At 35.7% G+C, this 15,693-nt stretch overlaps 1 protein-coding gene across 10 annotated transcripts in view; it reads right to left on the bottom strand.

Moving 5' to 3' along the window:
• The window catches only part of USP34 (ubiquitin specific peptidase 34), a 123,046-nt gene that overhangs the window by 68,208 nt on the left and 39,145 nt on the right, over positions 1-15,693 (bottom strand). For all 10 annotated transcript variants that reach the window (XM_061989264.1, XM_061989270.1, XM_061989268.1 and 7 more), the window contains exons 7-10: positions 15,019-15,211; positions 9,744-9,805; positions 1,516-1,597; positions 1,330-1,422 (exon numbers count right to left, since the gene is read on the bottom strand). In XM_061989264.1, coding sequence (XP_061845248.1) covers positions 1,330-1,422; positions 1,516-1,597; positions 9,744-9,805; positions 15,019-15,211 — 430 coding nt within the window. The remainder of the gene's footprint in view (positions 1-1,329; positions 1,423-1,515; positions 1,598-9,743; positions 9,806-15,018; positions 15,212-15,693) is intronic.

Below are 15,693 nucleotides of genomic sequence, written 5' to 3'. Positions count from 1 at the left end.
GTTAGTTTAAACAGTGGGAAATATATTACGGCTTTCCATTTTTTTTTAGTCTAAAGGTGTCAGCCTTAAAAACATGAGAGGTTTAACTTTTTGCAGGAAGCGATCAGGACATACTGAGTTCTGATATTCAACATAGATACCAGTGTGTCAAAATGAACGTGAGAACTGCAGAAGAATTATAGCATTTGGGTAATTACATTGGAGTTCTTAAAATAGTATAACAGATGGAAGAAATCCAGAGATCTAACACTACTGTGAGTTACTGCATGTGTGAGCAAGCCAAGGAAGATAAAAATCCCCTTTAAAAACATTTGGGAGAGAAGTAATTAGTAATTACTCTGATACAGAAAGCTGTCAGAACGTACTGGAATGAATACTGTTATCATAAGCATTTATTAACATATCGGCTGCATGTTGTAATGACAATGGTCAACAGAGGCTTCACACTGCATGTGCAGTAGTATTTGATTGAACAGATTACAGAGAAGTATTTAACACATTAAAAAAAACCCTTCAAATTCTAACCTGTATCAAATATGTTTTCTATACCTGTTCAGAAAGATCAATTTCATTTCTCTGACCTTCATTTTGAGTGTATTTGTCAGAAAACTGACACTGAAACCTGGAGGGTGATTTGTTGGGGGGGGGGGTCTTCTTTTTTATTTTGTTTGGGGTTTTTTTTAATCATAAAGGTAAAATGAAACCATGGAATAACAGTTTGCACAACTGGAAATCAAAATGTCTACTGTATTCAAATCTCCTAAGTAACAACATTCACAACCTGAAATAAAAGCATAGCAATCCATTAAATCTAGCAAACAAATACGTCTTTCTGAAGGAAAAAAACCACTCTATCAGAGTTTCTAGGTTTACCAAGCAAAAAATATAATATCAGTGCCTTCTGCAGATTTAACAGCAGCACTGTAGCACAGCTGTAAACTTCCCTGCCACAATTTTCACCTGATTGTTCCCACCAGGAATAACAGAAATGGAACTTCTAGTATACAGGAGCAAGGCAATTTAGCACAATGGTAAAAAAAAAATTACATCTACCCCTCAATCTTCATCCCCATTCTTGGTGAAAATGCTATGCCCTTGCTATGCACCTTTCTTTTTTTTCTTGTATAAAAGTAGCCTAGATGAATTCTTGCACCTAATGAAAAAGCAGTAATCGTGGCAGTTATCTAACTTCAAAATTTCGGTCAGCAGAACACTGAGACACACAAGAAAAAGTAAGAAACATTTTTCAAATATAAATCAAAATCAACTTGCCATTTTCTGGTTAATTTCTTTTAATCACCCCTGCAATCATAAGAAAATCATATATACCTGTGCTGCAGCCCAAATACAGTCTATATGTTGAGTGCTAAGTCTCCCTTCAGCTGCAAGAAAATTCAGAATCACTTGGCACTGTTTGATGATCTGCAAAGTGAGAACATATTGAGGAAAGATTTACTGGAACAAGAAGGTACTCCTCCATGTTTATATGAAAAATGCTAATAATTTTATACAAACCTCAATATGTAAATTTGGTCCAAAAATGTGCTCAACTACACTGTTGCTGATGAGCCAGTCTGCAAGCTCTTTTGCAATTGACCTAGAGATGAAAAAAGGAGTGAAAACATGTGTAATATGCTGTGCCTGTAATCTATACACTGTGCTCTTTCCTAGCACAGCATGCCTTTCAAATTAGTATCTGTAATTGCAGTGAGCATACAAAAACTTTTTAGAACACAAGGCATACTCAACGTTCATTCACTCAGGAAGGAAGCAAATGATTTTTGGTTATTTTTCTTTAGTTGGAAGACTAATGGCAAACATCAATATTCCCCACTCACCCCTCTGGATCATTAGCAAACATATAACATTGACAGTCATTGGTTACAAGTACTACAGTGCAACAGACCACCTGAAGACCAATTTCAAAGACTTCCCAGGGAAGATTTTGATAAATGCTGCTATTTAATCCAAGTTTATAATAAAATTTCAGAACTATTGAGTTCACCAATGTAGGTAAGGAGGGAGAGAAATTATTTTGTAAAGAAAACCACTGAAATATTTTTGGATTCTCTTGCATAAATAGAAACTCTTACAGCTTGGAAATCCTGTGTCTCACATAGTACAACTTACACACACGTAGCATGCAGATACTTCAACATTCTCATTTTGCTTCACCTGTAACAATAGCAAACTCTACCCAGTGCCAAACCATAAGCAAATACTCTAACAGAACAGGACAAAGAAACTGCATGTTCCAAAACTCAAGTTAAACTTTCAGAGTGGACTGCCCTATCTGAAAACTAATGCATAAGCTCCTTTCTATTCCCTCTTTTCAAGCAAATGTTTGTTTACTCAGATTTTGGCACCAGAAAGAATTGGAGGACATCACAGTATTTAAAGCACAGCCTGCAATTTAAATGGGCCTGGAATAAAAGCACTCTGTTTCACAAGGAGGAGAGGGTGAGATGTCTTTAGAGGAATATGGGAAGCATTCTTTTTCCCACTGCTATCTGTGTCACATTCATGGTCACTACTAAAATTCCAGGATTGCCAATCTTTATCATTGCAGTAAGAAAATGAGATTCTGTAGGTAAAAAGAGATTGCATTTGTAAGCTTTCCAAACAGGATTCACTTTTCTGGGGCATGTTGCCAGGTTTTCAGTTGTTTTAAATTGCCTGATTCCTCTGCACGAGCTCAAGGAGCAAAGTTCTTATTACTCAACAGTACTGACCCCTTCTATTCTAATTCCAGGACACAGTAATCAAATATTCTTATATTGTTCAAAACATGATTATGTCCCCTTGGCTTGCAAGGTACAATAATTTATCAACAGTATCACTTACAGCTTATTAAAAACTTAGTTCTCCTACTGTAAAGTCAAGTTTGACAAAGTATCAGCTCAAAGAGGGAGGTCTTCAAAACCTGCCTGGAAACGTTCCTGTCTGACCTGATCTAGGTGGGACCTGCTTTGGCAGGGGGGTTGGACTGAATGATCTCTTAAGATCCTTTCCAATCCCTACCATTCTATGAAAAAGATATATCGGATCTGTTCCATGAAATCAAGACCCACTTAACTTCATACAGCCTCATTTCAAAACCTCATCACCACCCCCAACACCCCAAAGATGCCTACCCCAAACCAAACTTTGGAGCATGCATGATACAGAGTCATTAAGGGCTTGGATGAGCAAAATCTGAAGCAAGACCTTTTCACATGCAAGATGTGATTTTGCAGATTTAACAGCTAAAGGAACTTGTTCATTTGAATCTATGCTACCAGTCTTCTTTAGAAACAAAGAGCATTCTACAAAATGCTCTTGTCCACCAGCGTCCATGCTCACAAGCTCAATTGACCATAGTGGTATTGTCCATTTAGCTCTGTTACTTTTCTTCTTGTCAGACAGCTGCTAGACTTGATATTACAGATTCATCTTATATCACGAGTGCCCAGCACACACTCTGCAAACTGAATGCAGTTTGGAAAGTAGTTCCTCAGACTTAATGCCTATTCATCCCCAGCTCCTTCTTGTGACTTTACGTTGCTTCGCCTTGCTGTGGGCAGAAGTGCTCTTGTTCTATGACCAAAATGTAAGCAGAAAGTCTGATAATTAGCATTTTGCACATATAAAAGATAGACAGATCTGGTCACGTGAGTCAACATGCACTCATCAGATGGAGGAGATGTGAACATACACACTTCTGGTTATCAAATCTGAAAAAATTCATTGTATATGGTCCTTTGCAACAGGAGTCATGAGTCAATGGAGGTAATACTGTTCCAAGACCACTTAATTTCTTTTTGGATCTGAATTTTTCAACCTGTAGCTTTTAGAATTAATCCCAGATAAACACTGCCTGATTCACTAGGCAATGTTAACATGAAAGGACACATTCTTCAGTGCATCAATTTAAACCAAATATTTCTGCTGGTGGCACAATATTCATTAGACATTGTACCCAGGGTCATATGCTGCATTTTAGCTACTTCAAAGGAAAGAACAAAAACTCTCTTATAGAGTGAGTTCCTTCACATTTTATTAAATTACTATGGCAATTCTCTATCTAATCCACAAGATTTTTCTGTGAGAAAAAAATGGATTATTATGTTGAGGAATGTCTTCTTTTTAATAGATGTCTTCTCAGCAGTAAAAAAACTCTTTATCCTACTGGTGAGCTCAGCTGTGATAAAATAACATCTCAGATTTCTGAAGGTAAAACATTCACTCGCTATGGATTTGTTGAGGATGACCAAAAACAAGAGGATCCTTGTGAAAGGCAGAATGCATTCTTTGTGTTTCCCACAGAGAATTGTTCCTCCCCGAAAGTTTTGCAGAAGACACAGTAATCACTAAATATACCACTTTTTAAAATGATAAAGTTATACTACAACTAAAGATTTTGTTCTTTGGCACATGGAGAAATATATTAATGACAGTAGATTCAAGGAGTCACCGAAGAAAGCTAATTTCAACGTACGTGAAGGATGTCTGACATTTCCTGAACACTGACATTTCAGGAAAGGTTTTTTATCACCTGTTGGTTTTCCAGCTCCCAGATACAGTTTCTTCATTTTCAAACATAGTGAAGATTTTACTCCACAAGCAATTGCAGAACTTCATGTATGAAAAAACAAAGTGCCCGCCTATACATAAATTAACCCATTATTTAAGTTTGTGTACTGTCACTTATCATTTTTACTTTGATAATGATCAAAAGCCCTAAAAAGCCTTGAGAAATTTCAGATACACTCAGTTTCATAAAAAAATCACTGAATTCTGAGTTGCCCCAATAAGCAGGAAACCTAGAATAAAAGTGTAATTTCCAATACTTGTAATGCAGTTCATTTTTCATTTCTAACTACGTTGCAGTTTCTCTCATATGGTTTGTGTTCTTTGTAATTCAAAGGCATTTTTTCATAAAGCAATCTGCAAATGATATGACTATCACTATACAGTATCACTACAATTCTGGCAGCTTAGTAATAACTCAATTTTCAGAAAAAATACACTCAAATTTTCTGTTCAAAGAAGTTCTTCAAAAGGTTATACGAACATTTTCCTCCTTTGTACGGATGGAAACAGTGGAAAACATGTGTTATGATCAATGCATAGATATGCTTTTTCTTCTAACAAGAAAGTAGTAGCACAAAGAAATGGTTTACAAATTAGGTATCTAAGCCACACAGAGCTCAGTGGCGGGAACATTCACTGTGGTAATAACACATCTTAGCTATTTTTCCTGGATTTAGTAATTGGGATAGCAAGAGAAGAAGTCATTGAAAGAACCTGATACTCTCTATGAATCTGTGTTGTGAGGGAGAAGAGAATGAAAATCTAAAGGCAAGAGCTACTTTAGTTTAATTGTCTCCAAATCTCTCTCACATTGGAAATCTACACAATATATTGAGCTAGATGATCTCTAGACTTAATTAATTTTCCCCTATGCTTTAAAGTTAAATTTGCTGACACTTCATGTCCATCTGAAACAACTGGGTTACTTCTAAGAAATGAAATTCAAGCACTTCTGACTAATATTAGTTTCCTCAGGCAATTCGTAAGACCGCAGGGAAGAGCGGAAGCCATAAAGTTTCTGCCACAACCTGATGTTTGTGAACTGTGCTTAAAAAACAAGCAAGTAGTAGAGCTTGAATTTTGTTCATTATTGTCAATACAACTATCCGGAAGGAAACTACAGTTTACACATTTTCCCAGAAGGTCAAAGAATACCTCTCTATAAGAGGGCTGGGTTAAAGTCCTAGAAACATTTTAATCTAAGGCTGTGGTGCAATACTTGGTAGCCACACGATGACCCAGATCCAGGAACAAATCCCACAGCAAAATAACCCCCTCCAAAGAAAATCGAACCAGTCATTCCCAACACAATTCCCTACGCAGCTACAAAACCACACCAGTACTGCATCAAAGACAATGCAAGTCAGCAACCTCACTGAAACATGAAAACAACGTGAAACATGAAAAAGTTAACAAGCAGCTTGCAAAGGATGAAGATTAACATTTCCTAACAGAATCACTGTAATAGCATTGACACCATAACAACAGATGGGAAACACCAATCTCAACTGTTTGGGATCAGAAATGCAAAGAGGAGATAGCAGGAACTTTCCTAACATACATTCAGGCACATGTTTTCGTTCCTGAGCACACACTTTCTTATTTGATGCTCCAAAACCAGTATTCTGACATAATTTGAGTATTTATTAACCTACTGCCTATGTCACCAGAAAGAAACGTTAGTGACCTGAGTGAAAAACTTTCCTACTTCTTTTCAGAGAACATATGAAAAGATCCCTGGAATGTGGAATAAGGAAATGGGGTAAAAGGCATTTAAATGATGCTGCTATAAATTCAGATTCTGAGCTTAGAGGAAAATTGAGAAAGTGACAGCCAAACATGAGCTAAGAGAACAGTGGTGAAGGGCAAAAGCAACACAAAACTTGCATTTTAATATCTCAATAAATAAGGAAAGTGGGAAAAAAAAGAAGATAACAGTCCAGACTTTTCTGTTCATCAGTGAAAGGAATTCTGGACGCTCAAAATTACTCTGTAGGAAGCTTTTTAAGTGAGAATAATCAAGTTTTTAAATGAGGCAGAAGATGGTTTCAGCATCAACCTGAATCCTGAAACTCACATTCTTGTCTGCCTGCCAAGTGAAGAGTAAAACAAAATATCTCTTTACACATGTTATTTCTACAAGCTGACAAGTATCCTCATTAAGGAAAAAAATACCACTTCTTCCTCTCGTGGTCCAAATAGTACAAAAAAAGAATCTTTCCCTCCAAATAGTTTTAAGAACCATGACTGAAAAACTCAAAGACCCTTCTGTTTGGTCTCATTATTTTCAGCTTCAATAGATTTCATACTCTTTGGTAACTTAGACTGCAAAGAATTTGATTCTATCTTAAGAGCCAGGACTAGCTAAATTAAAAGTATATCTCTGAGGGATATTATGAAGCTGAGTCACTGAGACATTGTACATATCTGGACAATATGCATACTCACTCACCACAAACCCTCAACCCTAGAGAAGACAGTCAAGTAAAGAAAATCTAATAAGACATATAAACACCTGCAGCTAGAAACCAGATTTCTCTCTCTGTCCTTGCTTTCCGCTGCTTTCAAGTGCAAACTGTGGAACCCAGTTGTTTTCCTAGAGTGAAGATGCTTTAGCTTGTGCCACTAGTGAAAATCTGCAACCATGTTGACAAAGGTGGGAAATTGCTGTTGCAAAGCATCTGAAAAAAATCCTGATGATACTTCCAAACATAAGGGAAGAGCTAGGACTGACAGGTCTTTTTGTTAAAAAAAAAAAGATATCTCCTGTAAACCCACCTTATCAAGATACAGAAGGAGAAATCCCAAAGGTTGACAGTTCCAAATGCATCTGGAAAAGTCAAAACACATAACGGGGATGACCAGACAAAATGCAAAACATTTTCCTTTGACAAATGTGCAGAGGCTACAAAGGTACAAAATAAATCTTAAGACTTCCTTTCTCCACTAAGGAATGAAAACAGGAATGAAAAGCTTTCCTTTTGCTGCTCATTCAATCACTGCCAACTCCGTAAGTGCCTTTTCATCCACAAATTTCTCATGAACAGAGTCTCTAATGAGAGAGAAGCTTTCTACTGAACAAACTGTAGAAGTGAGCCATTTTCCCCATCCGTCTGCACCGGCCTTTTGTAATGATTTAGCTGGAAGAAATCCGTGATTTCAAAAGACACCTGAAGATGAACAGCAACACCTGATACTGATCTGTACCCAACTTTTCAGGTAAAATACCGGAATGACTGGAATTGAGGTTTTGGAAAAAATCACATACTCAAAAGCAGGAAAGAAGGTTTTCTGTTTCTGCTGCATTCCATTCAAATGACAGCCTGTTTACAGATGCCCTTGCCAAGAAAGTAATATCCCAAATGAGAATTTCACAATTTCCTTCAGCTTTAAAATAACTCAAATGTTCTTGCATAGTACATCTGCTCTTCTGCAGGGAAATTTAAGCACCCTTCTCTTTTTCCCCTGTCAATATCTTTCCTTTTTTACACTTGACACAGAAAATCAAACAGCCGAGCAGAATAACTTCTTGCTGATGATCCTTAATTAGTTACTAGTAGTTAAAAAGTTTCATTCACAATGTGTTTCAGAAGATAAACTAACCAAGAAACACCTCAGTTTCAGATTTTTAACATGAAAGAAGAGGGAGAAGAAATTGATCAAGCTGAGGCAGTCCCAGTGTAAGATCACACCATGAAGTGGTGGTACAATACTGAATACACCCCAGTCAACGAAGCCACTTCACATACTCAACTTGTTATGCGCCTGTAGCATCTACTGCTACAAAACTAGAAGCTCTGGAGAAAAACAACACCTCTCCCAGGGCACAAAACATATAAAAAATAGGTATATACCATTTGAGTAATAAATATGTGATTATATTTATTACAATAATGCATTTTTTTTCAAATGCCATTACCTTCAGGTTTCATCACATCACAGTAAGATATCTGTGGTATATTGGACTAGAATTAATATTTTCCTGACACTGTGTATCTAAATTTGGAAATGGATAGCATGGATTCATATTCACCTCTTGATTTACTGAGAAAAGAAAACAGCTGATCACAAGTGGTTATTTGTTTTGTATTCTCAAGGTATTTTCACAACTTGATGGAAACAAAATTGCCCTAAATTCAGATTCTTTATTTTAAAAATATGTTGATATTTTATTAGGTTGTTATTACCACTGGTAATGAAGTAGTTAATAGGTTGCTATTACCACAAATGTCACTTCAAATATTCAAGTTGTTATTTATAGGAAATCTACAGTACTGTAGTCTTAACTGTTGCCAGATTTCAGTAAGCATGTGTTATAATAAAATCACCTGTAATAAAACTACCCAGACAAAAAAGCAAGCCAACTGCTGCTGTAACAGACTTCCCAGTAACAAGCAAAAGCCAGTGGAGAGCGTGTGCCTTGTAGTGACACAGATACATGTATGGATACAACCTCCAAGAGTGTTTCACATCCAAAGATAAACATAAAGACTATCACAAGTAAAATCCCTGTTATTTCAAAAGAACAGTTACTTCAAGTACCTAAATACGTACTTTTGTCTGAATTCTAGACAGTTCTAACATGAAGTTTAGATTTACTACAAAAAATCAATATATTCCCTCACTGGAACACAATTCCACAATCTTCTCAAAGATTTATGTGAGGTCCCTTTAGAACTGTTAAATACACCTGAGTTACACAAATAAGGACTTGGGAGAAAAAGTAAATGAACAGCATAGCCTCACAGACTCAGTGGAAAGCTAGTAACAAGGCTGTGGGTCAGTGATGACAAGAGAAGCCTTAGTTAACTACATAATCAGAAGAAATGAGAAGATAACAAAAATACTACTTGGAGATGAATTAACTGGTTCTTATTTCTACATCACAATGGAGATAATGGCCTGTAACAGGTATTTATTATTTCAGTATCTACAGTTTTCTAAAGGTTACCTTGACTCTGTCTTTTCAGACAGTAAAAAAAACCAGAAACATTTAGAAATACATTCAAAATTACCCTTTAAAACCATTTATTAAACCTCTCATCAGAATATTTCTAATAAATGCCTCAGAACATAACTACTCCCCATTGTGTATAACCCATATCAACAATACAGAAGAACTGCAATCATACAGCATACTTAAAAGGATTCAGAATAATGTTCCTACTTACGTTTCTGTGTCTGAAACTAATGACTCATTATTACAGACATCATTGAAGGTATGAAGTTGGTTCTATAGTCAGAAAAAGGAAGAAAACAATTAAAATGTTATCTAATTCTTTTGTGAGGCAGTTTTCTACTATTTAAATATCATATTAGCAACAGTAGCAACTTCTACTACTTTTGATGTTTTTAGATAAATTGCTTTGATACATTTTGAACATCATTCTAGTAGTTAAGAGGAATCCATTTTCTTTTCTTATCAATTTTTGTCTCAGTAAAGCAATTACATGACATTACAGAACTTCATCCACTCTACAAATCAAAACCAGGTGTGTAGCAGTCACTCCGTGTGTAAACGTTCAAGAGAAATTAAATGCAGACTCTGGAAACTGATGCTTTAGGATGAGTTTTCCCACTTATTACAACAACAAAGATGTCTTCTGTCTACAAAATTGGAGAGTGAAAATTACATCTCTTTATATGAAATGAAACTTTCAAAGGTATCTCAATGATAAATTCAAGATACCGCAGGGGAAAAAAACGCCTGTGAAATGTTTAACATCCCTTTTCCACCCTTTTCTTCAGCATCAGCTTTCCAGGTAGAGAGATGGCTCTGTATCCAATCCTTTACATATACATGATATTCTTTTTAATATCTAAATTTAGGTAATAAAACTTGTCATCTTCTTTTCAAAAATATTAAAGACATAATGAAGTGATTTTTTTAAAAATCAAGTTGAAAATCAAATTAAACGTGTTGTATAACTCTGTCAAAACATTCACTCTTTTCTTTCTTGAAACAAGTCTGGTACATACACTCTGTAGATTCAAGTGACCTCTAATCTCCTGCAGTCTTTTCTCAAGGATTTATTCCTGTTTAATTTCAACAATTTCCAGGGGGAAAAAAATGTTTTTGAAGAAATGAAACTGAAAATATGCATTAAATTAGGGAGATTTGTGATTACACAATTATCAACAGGTAAGTTATTCACAGAGCTCTCCACATGAAACGTATTTACGAGTGGAAAAATATGTGAAGAGAACTTCACAAAGAAAGTGTCACGAGTGATTAGAATCAGGTCAAATAAACAAGTGAAAGTTCACTGGCTTTTCTGAAGACTCATACCCCAATTCATAGAATCATAGAATGGTAGGGGTTGGAAGGAACCTTTAGAGATCATCTAGTCCAACCCCCTGCCAAAGCAGGTCCACCTAGATAATCGAAAACGTTTTGAAAGGGGTTGATGAGTGAAAGAGTATCAAACTATTATCACCAATTTTTAATCCATGGTCACATGTTGTTCCCAATTGCCCATACAAAATCCTTATCGCAAGTAATTTTGACAAAGGGTTTTCTCTTTCACATGAGAGTTTTCAAACCATTTTTACAGTCATTTCAACTGAAGTCTTAGAATGCTGACACAAAAGCACAGTAAGTACACAGGACGGTGTCACACCACCTTATTCTCACACACCTCCTGACATTTTTTCCACTTCATGTTTCATTACCATGAAATACTTTTATGATTTTTTAACACACATTAAACACTGTAAGAAACTAAAGATGTCTGTGCCCAGATATTTAGTTAAGGTAATACAAACACACTACTTATGAAGTACAACAAAAGTATAAAGTCTTCAGCAAAGAGAGCTGAGGGCATCTACCTAGCTAGTCTTAAGACCCAGGCATCAAAAGTAACTGAACCTTCTACATAGGAAAACAATGCAAGCAAAACACAAATGCACTGTTCAAGTTTTGCACTCAACTTGTTCAGGAAAAACCTGACAATGTTGCATTTGCATTTTCACTAATGCACAGAACCAAAAAAGAGGTTGAAACACTGAAAAAGGAAGGATGCCCAGATCAGCTATGAGTATTCATTTTCACATACTTCAGTTCATCTGTAACTGGAAGGACAGGAAAACAAAGAGTCCTATTTGGGAGGGAAGAGTGTAGAGAGAAGAGGGTGTTTTGGAGCTGAACCACCTCAACAGATGCCTGGGAAATGAAACGAAAGAGAAACAAGGTAACAACAAAAATAAAGCTTCAGGTATATCTTGGTTTACAGATTGCTGTTTTTTTCTGTAGCTATTTCCAACTTCATATTCAACCACTCAAGCTTCCACTTTGCTAAAATTAACTTTCACGTGTCCATCTTCAACCTTGTTTGGTAAATAAGAACTTCAGTCAGATGACACAACACATTATGGATATGCTACTTTTCAAAGGAGGCAATTCTACCTTTGGCGGTAGGCAAATATAATCCCTGATTATGCTGTATGATAATGCCATATGTCATGTATTCTGTGAGTCTCAAGAGGTTCCACGAAACTGAAAGGTTTAATTTTAGGACTGGCCATGTCAGCTGTCAGACAGTAAAAAAAAAAAGAGTCTCTTGACAGACGCAAATCAACATCTTCGTGTTAGAAGACATTTGTCTGTTTAGATTTGCTGATATTTTTGGTCAAAGATTTCAGTCTCCATGATGTGAGCAAAAGCACATTTATCTTGCAAAAGGAACAATCGGGCAAGCCATAGAAATTATTTGACCAAATCTATTTCAGTGTTGATCATGTGAGTTGAAATTAGAATCTGCATCTGAGTCAACTTCCCATGTAAATTTTCAGAAGAAACTTTTCTTGGAAATAAAGCGTATCTTGAACAGTTCATATTGTGCAATACTTTGCACATCGTTTTGCTAAAAGTTTTCTTTGAATCTTCATGTCTATTTCAAAATGAAATGAAGAATTGCTTCAAGGCTAAATGCTAGATTCAAGGCAATTGAAAGTCCATGAAAGAGAAACATTTTGCAGTTGCAGGTATAGTAGCTCTACAGTCTTGAATACAAAACAGGAAGCTGAAATTGTGTTGGTTGGGAAGACTATTGCAATGAAATTACTTTGATAAATTCCAGCTATCAGAGCCATGAATAGAAAGAAGAAACTTCAAAAACGTAGTCATAAAGGCACATGTGTAATAGAGAAGGCTGTGTGAAAATAATAAGTAATGAAGCTGAACTACTTTACATCTTTGTAGCCACATCTTTGTTGGCAAGGAGGACAGAAAATTTCACTAAAGAGGAAGGCAAAACTTCTGTAAACCTTGGGTCGGATTTCACACTCAAAGTTGCACAGACCTGGCAGTTACAATTGTTCCAGGCAAGGTATACAGAACTAAATGAAACAAAAGGCTTCTCAAACTTGAAAGTCAAACAGGAAAACTTAAAAGATATTTCTTCTGAAGATATCTTCATGAGATCTTTAAAAAGAGAACCAAAGAAGAGAAAATTTCCTATGATTTGGATGAGAACGAACACATTGTCTCAGTGTTGCAGCACAGTTTTAGAGACTATTCATATAAAAATCAATAACTTATTCACAAAATTCATTTTTTACAAACTGTAAAATTTTCCTTCTGATAATACACGTCTGTTGTTTAAAAAAATCATTTGTACAGTCATTGTAATGATGATAACAAGTCAAAACACAGAACTACTTTAAAATTACACAGTTTCACACTTCCTTAAATGAACTCCATGCCTGAAAAAATAAACTCATGGATTTTCTTTTCAGGCTTTTTTTGGTAGGGATACACAAAAAGACACACATCAGTAGCTGAACAAGGGTAATTGTACAAAAAGAATGAAAAGTACTTCCAGGAAAAAAACCCTAATGCAATTGGAACTATGCAAACATCAGAAATTTACTCTTAAACCCATGATACAGAAAATGTCATTTCCCAAAACTATGCAGAATAAAAAAGGATTTACTTTTGTGCTCAGTTAATGGCCATATTTTAAAGTGTATCTGTATAAACAATTTAAAAAATGGCAATGAAAACTCAAAACAAAAATGTTACATTTTCACCTTAGACTTCAACTTCCTGAAGTTTTTATATTACACAGAAAGAATCCTCATCATTCACTTCACATTAATTAATTATTATAGAAGATTAGAATTCAGGCATTTAATATATTATATGCAGCCTTCTTATAAAAACCTATTCATTACTTAAGCATACAAATTATATTTATAGTAATGTCACTGTCTCTTCCACTGTTTCCCTGTATCTTGCTTTAGCATCTCTACTACATGAACTGGATTATGTTTTCATTCATATAAATGCAAAACTGAATGGATAATGCATTGAAGTCCAACAAATTCACTTACCCTTAGAATAGCATTTGATTAATACTGAGTGGATGCAGTTCAGACTTTTTCCCTTTTTTTTCACTTAGTAGGCCATATTGCAAATTAAACATTCACCTTGGTTACAAAGCACCAATAATCTGACTGAAAATACCTACAGGTTACTTTAAATTGCTATTTATTAAAACAATTGTAGGTACTTATGTATATATATATTTGTTAGACTTGTGTTTACTGACCATCACTGATGAAGAGAGTCACTAAGTGATGCTATGTAATCAAAACAGAGAAGGCCAAATGTGTCCAGAAAACACTCCAAAGCTTAAGAGAACAGGTTTGTTCACAGTAGTATAGTTTGTTCCTGTTCATCATTTTGTGCATTAAGGTGAAAGTGATACTATGAGCTCTAACTCTTAACTACAGGAGTGTCAGAAGACAGATGAAACTGAAAAGTTCAGATGAACAAAAAAGTTTACTTTTGACCTCTGTACAATTGCCTCTCTGTGGCTATAAAAGACATGGAGGAAGCAATTACAGCAAAATGTGTACAAAATATCTTGACCAGTGCAACCTAGAGCATTTCCACCGGAAAGAGAGGGGTGGGGTGTTTTGATTTTAATCTATTTGACACTATATATATATAACTCCTCAGTTCAGTCTTTTGCTAATTAATGCAGAAATGGTCTCTCCTGAGAAACAGACTATACTAAACAAACAGGAAAAAGAAGTATGCACAATACAAAGGAGCAGCTAATTACAGTAATCAAGAGACTGCGAAGGTAAAAATGAAAACAGATCGAAAGTCTTTATAAACAACAAATATAGCCACATCAAGGGACTTAATTTCGACATTGCTGCCACAAAATATGGTTATATGAGTTTTGTTTAGCATGGCATGTTGTTCAGGAAATGAGTTACAGTTCCACACGCTGCAGAATGTAGCCATCACTTGGACTTATCCTCCCAGCGAACCCTATGATCAGAATCACGGCTATCATTTCCTAAGACTGCAAATAAGAGTACTCTGCTATTTTAACCTACTAACAAAGCCCCCCAGACAAGTCTGTAGCTCATAAAACACAGAAAAGAAACATTTTTTCCTAAATATTATTTATATTTTTAAAAAGTTCTTACTGTTATTTGACTCAGCCCAGCCAATCTCATTGTTAGAGTTGGAGACATAAAGTATTTAAACGCAAGATCAAGACTTTCTTTATCAAAACACAAGGCTGTATCCAACGGTTCTTTAACTGTGCTCCACATTAAATCTGCCATGTTCCGGGCTGCACTCTGTCGCAACTCCTGGTCTGACAGTTTACATAAATACCTAGAATAAAGTACAAATGGAAAGGAAAAAAAAAAAAGAGTATGATTCAAACTAGAACATTCCTGGAACACCATCTTGATTAAAGCAAATGCATATTTCCAATGGCTGTAAGAGTTCTAAGTCTTAAAATACCTCTAGCAAAAGTTGGCCACAATAGAGAAACACTGAGGAAAACCAGATTTTTCCATAATATTTTTTAAAGCAAATACATTTCTTATTTTAAACCCCTTCAGACTTCTTTCATGCCACAAAACGACAGGAAACCCACAGAGTTCTCCAGAAATGCAGGTCGGAAGTCAAAATCTCACATCTGTTTCATGGAAGGTGCCCTCTCCAGATAGCTGCATCATGTTTAGTTACTTTATTTAAAACTGAAGTGTGACAATCTGCTTAATGTATTTACATACTTTAAACACTTAATTCATGGCAACTGCCAGTGGCCCACAAACAGTGTGCTCTGACAGTGAGGCTACTCTGAGGAT

The sequence above is a fragment of the Colius striatus genome, chromosome 2, assembly GCF_028858725.1.
Source record: "Colius striatus isolate bColStr4 chromosome 2, bColStr4.1.hap1, whole genome shotgun sequence".
NCBI lineage: Eukaryota > Metazoa > Chordata > Aves > Coliiformes > Coliidae > Colius > Colius striatus.
This window is presented reverse-complemented; position numbering and strand designations above follow the sequence as displayed.